General features: G+C 42.5%; 1 protein-coding gene across 1 annotated transcript in view; it reads right to left on the reverse strand.

The window, feature by feature from the left end:
• The window catches only part of LOC120395467 (solute carrier organic anion transporter family member 1C1-like), a 44,883-nt gene that overhangs the window by 24,666 nt on the left and 8,061 nt on the right, over positions 1 to 12,156 (reverse strand). The window contains exons 3-8 of the mRNA XM_039519905.1: positions 8,300 to 8,441; positions 6,590 to 6,722; positions 5,788 to 5,909; positions 3,231 to 3,377; positions 1,950 to 2,048; positions 261 to 506 (exon numbers count right to left, since the gene is read on the reverse strand). Of these exons, the coding sequence (XP_039375839.1) occupies positions 261 to 506; positions 1,950 to 2,048; positions 3,231 to 3,377; positions 5,788 to 5,909; positions 6,590 to 6,722; positions 8,300 to 8,441 (889 nt within the window). The remainder of the gene's footprint in view (positions 1 to 260; positions 507 to 1,949; positions 2,049 to 3,230; positions 3,378 to 5,787; positions 5,910 to 6,589; positions 6,723 to 8,299; positions 8,442 to 12,156) is intronic.

The following is a 12,156-nucleotide window of genomic DNA, read 5'->3' on the forward strand; positions in this document are numbered from 1 at the left end:
TTACAGGGAAAGATCTATAGCCTTTTTGCAAATTCTCCCCCAACAGCCTCATGGATCACTTCAGGGTCACAAACCCAGCTGGAGAAACTGTGCTGTAGGAGATGAGGGGCTAGGAAGCAATTAGAGGGCCCCTTTTGTTCATATTGCTAATCCCATGGTGCCACTAAGCCAAAATCAATTCTGGGGCCTTTAAACAGAGGTCAAGCCTGAAAGGTAAGGTGTAAAACTAAACAGTTATAAAACAAACTGTGTTTACTTGCCTTTCGCCATTTCAAGTATCTTTACTTGCTGTTCATAAGATCTGTGATGCTCCCTGTTATCTTCAATAATGAACTTTGACTGCTCAGAGGAGGTACTGGAATCCTTTCTGCTTTCTGGTCTTGGCAGGTGCTTTGGTAAGAACCAGAATGGGATGGCAGCCAGAACACTTAACACACCTGCTATTAAATAACCAAGCCACCAAGCTCCTACCCATCGGGCATCATTGTGAGTTATTGTTATACTGTCTGTGGTACAGGGGGGGAAGAGGGACATATATGCATATTTAGTGAAAGTTTGTTAAGAGCAAAACAAATTTTGGAGGGTACCTCTCGCAGCAGAGATTCTTATTTCTTCAACAGAGCCCCAGATCTCTTTTTCCATAATCACCATCCCCACCCACATCTAATACTTTTCTGACAGCTGTGGAGTAGACCCCCCCTTTAGAAACTATCTACACTGTTCCTTAAGTGGTCAGAAAGGTTGCCATTGAGGCATATAACCATGATGCTGCCACATCTCCCATGCAGACTGGGAGTTTTTCTTTTGAGTTCTCATATTTCTGTATAACTTGTGATTTGGGTTAAATGTAATCAGCATTTATATCACATCAAAATGCCAATTGTATTTTCTCCAGCACTGACACAAACAACATCTATCTACCTGTAGGGTTTAAAAATAGATAGTTGTGCCACATGTTTCTATCAGTGTTTCATATTCAAACTCTGATTCTGTTCATGACATGTGCTAAGCAACATCCTATTAAATCAATAAGGGTCAAAGGGGCAAGTGTTCGGCAGTTCACAAGATCAATCCCACTGATTAGAGCATCATCTTATCAGTACAATGGATTTCAAAAATATAGCAACAACATAGAGTTATTTATGCATTGCTGTTTACCCCTGTCCCAGTACAGTCAGGGCAAGGAATTCAAAACATTCACTAAAAGAGTCATTTTAAGGATGGTCAAAAAATTTCCATCCAAACTTTTTTCGGATGGAAAACTTGGTGGGGGGAAGAGGGGAGGTTGATGAAAGAAAAAAATTCAGCTTACCATAAAAAAAAAAAAGTCAGAAAACCAAAAACCTGAACCATTGTCAAAAAAAAAAAGGAAGAAGGTTTTGACCAAAAATTTTCAGTTTCTCTGTTTTGTTTTTTGGTTGGTTTTGGGTTTGTTTGTTGTTTTTGTTTGTTTGTTTCTGAAAAGTCAAAAATTATCTTTGGGGAGGGGGGAATAAACAACATTTTCCAACCAGCTCTAATTATATGACCTATTTCTGGGTCAGATTCTGCCATCCTTATTCATGTTGAGAAGTACTTTACACCTCATTCAGTCCCTTTCTTATACTCTAGGCATTCAGTCTCTACAAACAACATCCAAAATCCCATTACTTTAGAAAACATGCATGCAGAATATATCACTTTTTTTTGCTGACAGGTTTTGCTGAATTCAAGGGATTGTATTTTAATGTCTTTTATTTAATTTAAGCAATATTATGATGGGGGAAAAGAGAATTCTTCTTATGCTGGAAATAATTTTTCAGTTTAAAATCTTCCGAAGCCAACTACCCTCAAGCCTTTAATTTAACCTGCCTTTTTATATCCCCCATATCATTTACTTTGAAGGATTTGGAACTTTTCAATGCAACACATAGAGTAAACAATTTTTAAAAATGATTTTTCTGACTTACCCAAGTCTACAAAGCCAATGTCAACATATAGTTTGGCACAGAGGGATCCTAAAAGAAAACCAAATATTGGGCCTATAATTGCAACTGTCTGTACACACCCTGCAAAAAAACACAAGGAAACTGTCATTTTTCTGCCTTAAATGACTCTGTTTTCATACATTGTCATGCTCTGTTCTTGTGTACAGTATCAGTGAAAAGTGATCTGTATTTTAACATGCAGGATCAAATTCTGCCTTCACACACATTGGTGCAAATCCAAAATAATCTAATTCTTATTCCCAGACAATGGAATTGCTCCAGACTAGCACCATTGTATCAAAAGGCAAAAATTGGCTCATTGCATCAAAATTTCACTTTTGGTTTTTTTGCAGTCACCTAATTAACAGACCAAATTCAGCCTGGAATAAGTGAATTCATGGAAGTGTGTGGTCCAAATTCAGAAGTGCCACCAACAGGGTTGCAAATTATGTATAAGGTGGTCAGAAAATGTGTGTACATTAACCAACGTGTTTTATTAGCGATGGACAAACCTCAAAAAGGTTCAGCACGTCACATTGGATTAAGTTCAGATGTTTTTTGTTAGGCTCTTATCCAACCTACACACATCTTTTGAGTTTTCAAAATTGATCTGGAAATCTTGCAAGAACAAATTTTTGCATAAAATTTCTGGTAGATCTCACTTCTAACCAGACTAGAAATACTTAAAAAAAAAAAAAAGAAGTTTCTAGTGATAAAAACCTTTCAGATGGTATTTCAGCTTAACATACAGGTATCGTCACACACGAAACACAATAGGGAAAAAGTTCTTTTAAGTATTTCGACCCTCAACATATGACTGTTTGGATTCAGTTTGGAGGGAAGATTCCAAGTTCTGATTCTGTTCATAATAGTTTATCTGTGCTTAATTTAAATTCCATGTTACACTTTAAGCACCAAATAAATCTATGCTATATAAATTTCTATTCCCCTCCAGAGAACTGAGTGTGTGATCCACTAATCCACATGCAGAAGATTTAATAAGATTAAGGTAGCAACAGGAACCCAAGGCCAAATTATCTTCTCAGTGAAGATAATGGGACTGCACTGGTGTAACCAAGAGTGGAATTTGGCCCCTAAAATGCACACAGCTTTTAAATAAAACCTTGAAAATTTTAAACCAGGCAAGCAAAATAATCAAGACAAGTTAATTTAATGTCACTCATTCTGCTACTGAAAACAACTCAATTTATGTCTTGTGAAAAATAAGACATTAGTATCAAGTAATTTGATTAATTATTTTACCAATGTAGAAAGCAGCACTGTCTTCACTGGCATAATCGTCAATATACGTAATTCCCAAAGGCTGGATAGGAGTCTCCCCTATCCCACGCAAAAGATTCCCAAGCAAAACATAGATCCACATGGACGATTCAACTTCTTTTTCACATCCTGGATACAGAGAGAGAGAGAGAGGGGGTAAAACAAGACATTGTTTGTGACATTTTGACATTGAACACACAGGGCTCAGCTCTGTCCTTAGATGTACAAGTACATTTCCTGTTGGCACCTGTGTAATTGGGAGGAGGAACTGAGCCCACAGATGTATTGCAAAGATAAAAGAACACTCCCAAGACCAGTCAGTGGAATGGAATTTTAAACCACTTCTGTGCTGTTTTATGCACCAGATTCAGTGCCTGTGCTGTAGCACACACCTCATGCATTTCATTCAAACAGCTAAAATTCTGTAGCATTGTGAGCAGAGGTGAAAGGGACTCTAATGGTTCTCTTTAAGTCATACAGGCAAATATCAATAGGGCCCCTATTGGCTTTAGAATCTATATTTTCCTCAGTGCCACACAGATAACAGGTTATTTCAATTCCTAGATGGTGCCAATGCACCGACAAAGACCAGGCTTTATTTTATGTTTTGGACCAATACATGTGCATCTATACCCAAAAATAAATAAATCGCAACACCAAACCTCAACAGAAATAAGAAACACAGAGATTTCCGTTGTTCATTGAATGTTGAGGTATTTGAGTTTATTGAGATTCCTGCAGAACCTGCACACACGGCTTTATGGCAGTCATCCCACCTAGCAGGGCACCTGTGAAACTGATGCTCCTGTACTTTCACTAGTACATCGCAGCACCAAGCAGCTGTAAAACCAGCAGCTCTATCCCACTCAGAATTCACAATTATGGGGGAAATGCTCAGATGGTGTATAGGACTTCCACCCCTGCAATCCTTACCATTCTCCTATATTGAGGGTATCCCAGGGTGTTCCCAAGACCCAGCTATCCCTACCTTGGTTGGACAGCTCCTTTGGGCCACAGGCAGCTGGAAATAAGCATTTCTCAGGCTGCTTCAATTTATGCCAGGTATCTTACTAGCCTCTGAATGGCCCCAGGATTGGGGGAATTAAAAGATGGCATTAAAGAAGGTTCAACTATGTTTCTAGTATAAAAAGTAGCACAGATATGAAACAAAGATAATTGCCTTTTGTGACAGACCCAGGCCAGTGGGGTACAGGAGTCTGGTAGAGGGCAAATATACTGGTCACTGGATGAGTAGTTTTCTGTTCCCTGAGTGACCAGAGCAGGGGCTGCACTAGAGTAGTCAGGAACCTGCTAGAACCAATTAAGGCAGACAGGCTGATTAGATCACCTGTAGCCAATCAAGGCAGGCTAATCAGGGCACCTGGGTTTAAAAAGGAGCTCACTCCAGTCAGGGAGGGGGGAGCCAGAGGAGAGGAAGTGTGTGTGAGGAGCTGGGAGCAAGAGGCGCAAGGAGCTGAGAGTGAGAGGGTGTGCTGCTGGAGGACTAAGGAGTACATTATCAGATGCCAGGAGGAAGGTCCTGTGGGGAGGATAAAGCAGGTGTTTGGAGGAGGCCATGGGGAAGTAGCCCAGGGAGTTGTAGCTGTCGTGCAGCTGTTACAGGAGGCACTATAGACAGCTGCAATCCACAGGGCCCTGGGCTGGAACCTGGGGTAGAGGGTGGGCCTGGGTTCCCCACAAACCTCCCAACTCCTGATCAGACACAGGAGAAGTTGACCCAGACTGTGGGTTCCACCAGAGGGGAAGATCACTGAGGTGAGCAAATCTGCCAAATAAGCACAGGACCCACCAAGGTAGAGGAGGAACTTTGTCACACTTTACATGGTTGCTTGGGATATATCTTGTTTTTTATATTTTATATATATAAATTTTAAGTATATAATATATATAAAAAACACACAAACTATGTTAAAAGAGCATTATTAAGGTCACAAAGTCAGTGCTCAAAACTTAAGAAATGCCAGAATTAAGGTTGCATTATGATACAGTCTTGAATTACATGATCACATACTATTTATTTTTTTACATAGGGCCTCTGCCTCATTGGGTGCACAGGATGGACGGTGTTCACTTAAGGAGCAGCTATTTAATATTGTTTTCTCTCTGTTGTTCAATATGTGGCAAGATGAAGCTATTTTGGGGATGAATCAGGATTGTGCAATGAAGGAGGCTGTTGTCCGTGGCACCCCCCTGCTTCACTTGTTGCAGAAGCAAACAGGTGCATAGTGAATGAGGCAGGGGATAGACAGTGAGAGAAGAGAAGGGGTCCTATTGTTACAGCAGTTGAATGCTGCCCTGGGGAACTGGATTCCATCCCTACCTCTGCCACAGAGTTCGCAATGTATATGTGATGCTGGGCAAATCACTAAACTAGAATTTCAGCCCAAATAGTTAAAGTTTGGCAACAGAAAACAGGGTCTTATAATGTGATGTATTGGGCAAGCTTCATAATAGCCAGTACTACCAGACCCAACTACATACATACACAATATTTTTTTTAAAAATGGAATATTCTTACCTGCATTTATTTTGGCTTGAGACCTTTCTAAGACTGAGAGTGGTATTTGGTTTTTATCCTGTAGACATGGGGAGATGCTGACAGTAGAATTGGTGGAGGAAGAAAATATCTCATACCTATAGCTGTGTAAAAAAACGACATCTTTACTCTTCCTCCCCCTTACAATATATTACAACAAAAAATTTCATTGTATCCTCACTGAAGATATGCATGTACCAAAGCACTTAAATGAAGTCTCAGGTGCATCTGATTAAGGCGATCCCAACAAGCTGCATGGATTACAGGTTATATGTAACATGATTGAGAGGGGTTAGATAAGTAAATGTATCTTGTAAGAATATTGTACTGTATGAAGTGTGCATGTGACCACATCCCAGAAGACCACCTGGTATTCTGAGTCCCAAATCTGGTCTAGTGTAGAATACAAAATAGTGGGAGGGTCCTCTGGGTCCTACATAGTTCTTTCCTGCTCACTATTTTCTGTTTTTATTAGTCACTTTATCATAGATGGCTCCAATGGGCTTTAAATCATGCCCAGAAAGGGCTTACAAACATCAACTAATCAGAAATGAATTTCAAATTTGCATGGATATTAATGGAATATTTTTCTATTATTTGCTCAACGATAGTAATAAATAATCTATTTGTAATAAACAATTAATAATAGTAACCATATTACCTCTGTTCCCATCAGCACTTCCACAATCAGTGTCTGTGGTTTAAATAGGTTCATGGGCAAAAGGTAAGTTCTCTGCTAGTGCATTTCTTTCTGAACTGAAAGAACAGATTGCTTTGCACTTACCGTCCCATAAAGAATTGGGGCATCGCAATTAGAAAGGTTCCAGCTGACATTATTAGGCAACCAACTCCAATTATCTTTGGCCTATGAAGTTTCGCTCCAAAGTAGCTTACAAGAATTATGATTAGGAGATTCCCTTTGAAAAATACAAAAAGGTAACTTGGATTTACAACATATTCATAAGTGAACTACACGCTAAACCAGTCATTCCCAAATTGTGGCCTAACGCTTGTTGGGAGTCCACAGAAAGATGGCTGCTCACATGGTCGTAGGTCTCCTCCTTGTTTCCAAATAGTTATGCAAGTGTCCAGGATCAGTTAGGAAGAACATGGGCACCTGTAGAAGCAGCTGAAAGCGAGGACCTAGGCAGATGGCAGCCACTAGACAGAGAGGTGAAATGTCAAGGCGGGGGGAGGGAATGAGGCAGCCAAGTAATAGGACTTTGGGTACCTTAGCCAATATTATATTCCCAGGAGTGCTAAAATGCCACAAAACACTAAACTGAAGGAATTTTGACATAAGTGCAAAGGTTTGATGGTAACTTTACATGATGTCATGCAAGAGATCTCAGTGCAGGAGTACCCTTGATCCATTGACCAATGGAGGCAATATAGGATTTGATCTTTGTATTCTCGCTGTTTACCAAATCACAGAGCTATCCTGGCTGGATTACACAGGAAGGGATCTCACAGTGACAACGCCAGGGGAGAGAGGGCTGAACATTGCACGAGAAAAGTATTGTCTTTTGTCTACTGCTAACACCAGTGCCAAACCCTTTTAACACTGCTTCAAGGTAACCAATAACCTCCATGGTACATGTCTCTGGCTGGGCTTGCTTAAGGAAAGAATAATACATGGTCTGATGTATGCAGATCCCTTACCACAGCACTTAATTACAGAGGTGCCCCCCTGGAATTTTTCCCCATGGTACACACCATCAGTACCCGTGAAGCCAACCCTCTGTAGCTGCTGGCCACAGCTTTCCACACCCCAAGTCTTTGCTAGGCTCAGCCCCTGCCTCCCAGCCTGGCTTGCCCAGGTGCAGCATCACACCCCCATCCCTGAGAGGGGGACAGGATGAGGCTGGGCAGGCTCCCTGTGGGAAGCCCTGATGTCGGACCTGCCTCACTATGCAGCAGCCGCAAGGCGGAGCAGCACTGGCCTCCCCCTGCCCAATGTGCTCACTCCGGTTTGGCCCCGCAGCCCCTCCGTCATGACAGAGGGAGCGTAGGACCAAACCTGAACGGGCAGTGGGGCAGCTGTTGGCAGTGGTGAGGAGGGGCACCGCCAATAGTACATTCTGTGCATACAACTGAGGGCACCACTGCTGAATTACATGGATAAATGAAATGTCGGCAGCTCAGGCCACGCTATGGGTGAATCAGGCTCTGCTGCAACCCTGCATTGTGCTATCTAGGGGAGTAGTCTATACCTTGGCCATCACATTTCTCTCATGCTGGTTCAGAAAAACAGTGCTAACAAGAACCATCTCTAAAGCAGCAGTCACCACCACAGTTTCAATCATTACACGATCAGGGCCATGTTAAGCACAGTCTCATCACTGTCACACCAAATGTAAACACATATTAAAGGCCACATTTGCTCTTGCCAAATGGATCTCATTTAACTTCAATAGGCCTATGAGATTTGTACGATCATTTGCCACAATGACAGGTGGCATTAGTTTTGTCTGAAAATGAAAGCACCACATACCAATTTCAAAGCTGCCGTCAATAACACCAACCAAAGAAGAAGGGATATCGAATCTTCTTTCTATTTGGGTGATGGTACTTTTTAGATAACTTCCTGACAATGCTTTAGCGAAGTAAACAAAGGATAATGCGCCAAGAAATATCTGTGAGAGAAGTCGATGGTAATTAAGATCATACTATAACAAATATTTTGTTGTATTAATTGAATTAAATGATTTTTTAAAATATATATATACTTTTATTATTAATTATTATTATAAGAGATTTTTCATTGTGTTTGTGAAAGGTGCTGGATTGACAATCTTCTGTTTACCCACAGCTCATGGACAGCAGCAGTTCAAATTTCCTTCACTGTCCAACAACACTGCTATTATCTCTAGCAGGAGACAACAAAATGACAAAGCAAACCTTGTCTCTAGGGCTAGGGGGATAATTCAGCCTCCTATAGAAGCAATTACTGTCAATTTTGATGGATTGTTTTTTTCATATGGACACTTATTCACTAGGGAAGAGACCAGGGCTGACCAGAGGTGGGGGGTAAGTGGGGCAGGGGCAGGGTCCTTCAGAGGGGGGGGGTAGGTGGGGCCCCTGGAGCAGGGTCCTTCACTCACTCCGGGGGCCCCGGAAAACTCTCACGGGGCCCGGGCCCCCGGAGCTTCTTCCGCTCTGGGTCTTTGGCAGCGGGGGGTCCTTCCACCCCGGGGCGGAAGGATCCCCCGGCACCGAATTACCGCTGAAGCGAGACCTGCCGCCGAAGTGCTGGGTCTTCGGCAGTAATTCGGCGGCAGGGGGACCCCGCCACAGGTCTTTGTGGCACTTTGGCGGCGGGACCCCCCGCCGCCGAATTGCTGCCAAAGCGGGGGGGAGGGGGCCCTGCCACCAAAAACCCCAGCCCCCCTGAATCCTCTGGGCGGCCCTGGAATAGAGTGACAGTAGCAACCCATTTCATATAGGGGACCAGCCATCCAATACCTTTAAAACCCTTATCCTGAAAGTTGTTCTTACTGAAGTCACTGAGACCCAGGACAGGAGAATCTCCTACTGTGGAGCAACTTGCAGAACAGGGGCTTTAAACAACCCAACCTGGACTGGATGTTAACCAATAAGCCTGAGACAAAAGGTGCTGCATCCCTTTATCAATCTCCAGAGCCACCCTCAAACCTTCATTTTAAAATTCTTCATATGAAAAATGTCCTTTGTAGAACGATCCTTCCCCCATCAAATCTCCTGTCATATAGTAACTACAGCGTATATTTGTTTTTCTCTTATATCTGCGTGATGGGGTATATAAACCCCACACTGGGATAGAAGAGGGTTAAGGAGCAGTTCTAGGCCCAAGTGGTCACATCCCACTGCACCTCCAGAGCCTGCTCCAGCAGGAGGAGGAGTTTAAAAGCAAGCCAGACAGCTCAGAAAGGGGACAGGGATAGTAAGTGGTGATACTATCTGAGAGTGCCCAAGTAAGGGTACAGTGGGAGCTGTTGCTGCAGAGAAGGGGGGTCCACAAGCAACAGGTACCCAAGGCCGCAGAAGAGGACCAGATTAAAGATCCTTAAGGAGTAAAGAACCCTGCACTCTAGCTTTTCTTGGATTGTTTGTGACAATATCACCATGCACTGAGCTGAGAAAGTAAATGGTAGGAAGTGGTCGAGGGAGGTAACATCAGAGAATGCCTGGGTGTTTGATATTACTGCCTCTCACAGAGCCCTGGGTCAGAGCCCTGCAGAGAGGGTGGGCCTGGGCTCCCCTACCAACCAGCAACAAGGGTGACATAACCCTTCTGCCTCCTTGAGGTAAGAGAGATAAAGACATTGTAAGCCCTGAAGTAAGGTTGTGAGGTCTTCAGGGGCCCGGAGCTGAGCCAAGCCAGAAACTCTTTCTGGGGGATGTTGCACTTCTACACTTTGTTAGACAAAAGGGGTGGACTTCAATAGAGACCTGGGCGGAGGGATGAGTTACTACCTGCCAGAAGAGAGACCACCACTGTGCTGGAGTGACAGCCGGGATGGGGACACTAGAGATGGCGGAGATTTATGCCCTAGGGACCTAGCCATTACGTGGTACCATGAGTAAGGCCAGCCCTAACACAGACTAGATTTCTGTGTACTATATCTGTTAAATGGAAACTCCCCACATCTCTTTTTGCACAGCTAGTTATTTTCAGTTGGATGCAACCAGCTCCAGAATAGAGTCAAACACTGTGTTCTTTCTAATGGAGGCCACACGTCGTTTTTTCACTCTCAAACAAAGGCTGTGCTGACTGCACGTATATGGCTTTTCTTTGTGTAGGAAAAAACCCATAGCAATGATGCACGTCACAATGTATAACACACACCAAGGGCCACACTCTCCCCCCGTGCTGTGCATTTATGACTATCCTGAGTGCAATTACACAAAACGGGGTAAATCAAGAGCTCCATAGGAACACTTCCCTCCTAATACATAATTTGGTCTATTGATTGTAGAATTGGTATTAAAGTTTAATGCAAACTTCCGCATTGCGCTTTCTAATTTCCCAGTGTCGCACTTGCATTACTTCCCAGCACGGGCTGCCACCCGCGGAAATCTCCCAAGTGCCTGCTATAATTTAAATAAAACTTTCCCCACTTTGTATGGTATGAACAGTATTGCCCACCAGGAGGGCTTTCAGAAAGCTTTCCAAGGAAAATAAGCATAACTGTCCTTTTCCTCTGTGTGCACGTTAATGACTTTGGATTTTATATGGTCATATAAAAACATGAATATTTTCAGGGGTAGATGATGTAATGAAAATAGGACTTCAAACCTCTTCATTTTCAGACATATTTTGATGTCAGTTTTCTTAAATGTCTTGGAACTACCCAATAGGGAACCTGACATCAGGAGGTAGCAAAAATGCTCCTGGATTACACTGGCAATGTGGAAATGCCCAGGATGTTCCATCCTTCTCCAGCTCACCTCCAAACATAGATCAAGTTGGGTGTTGACCTCACCATAAATCAGCCAGTGCTTTTTTTGGTAAGTAAACCTAAGTGCAAAGTTTGTGAAAGGCTGGCCGTTTACAAAACCAATTTGCTGAATCTCCTCATTATTCAAGTTTTCTAGAGGTTAACTGACCCAGCTTTCCAGGTCCGGAAGCATGATAGCAGCAAAATTTCCAAACTGGACTAATTGTTTCAGCTCTAATATTAGTGTATTTTGGAGGCAATAAGCTGATTCCTGAGTGGCTGAACTGTGACTGAAGGTTTATTCAATGAGGGAATCAGATTATTGTGGAGCAAACAGAGGGGCAATGATCTTATTGCTATTATAATGCAGGTTTAATTAATACCACTTGTTTTTAATTTCTCAGCAACAGTGGCCCAGTTTTCAGCCATCAGTGGATATCTGTGTGGTGATACATAAGACCAATGTAAATATTCAGGCGTTTATGTTGTCAAAATTGTCATTTTATTCTGTAAAAGATTACCAGAATCATTGTATCACAGAGCAGATTATCTGTTATGGGCTGTTATTTACAGGCCCCAATCTCATTGAAATCAATGGTACTCTTTCTATGCATATTGGCTCAGATTGTAACTGGAAACAATGCACTGTAACAATGGAAAACCAAAGGGAATAAAGAATGTGAAGGGGAGCAAGAATTAGGCAAAGCCAAAGATGTTCTGATTCAGATTGTGACTACATATACCTCAGTAAACTCAACTCGTACCACAGCAGAAGCCAATCCCTGGAGTGCAGATTGCAAGAAAAGACCAGTTGCATGAAAAAGTAACTGATCTTCTACCGCCAGCTTGTGCAGGGCTAGATTTCCAGAGGGAGTGCTCTTCCAGAATGGTATTGTAATGTGAATGTGTTGTGACATTATCACATTGCAAT

This window comes from Mauremys reevesii, linkage group 1, assembly GCF_016161935.1.
Source record: "Mauremys reevesii isolate NIE-2019 linkage group 1, ASM1616193v1, whole genome shotgun sequence".
Taxonomy (NCBI): domain Eukaryota; kingdom Metazoa; phylum Chordata; order Testudines; family Geoemydidae; genus Mauremys; species Mauremys reevesii.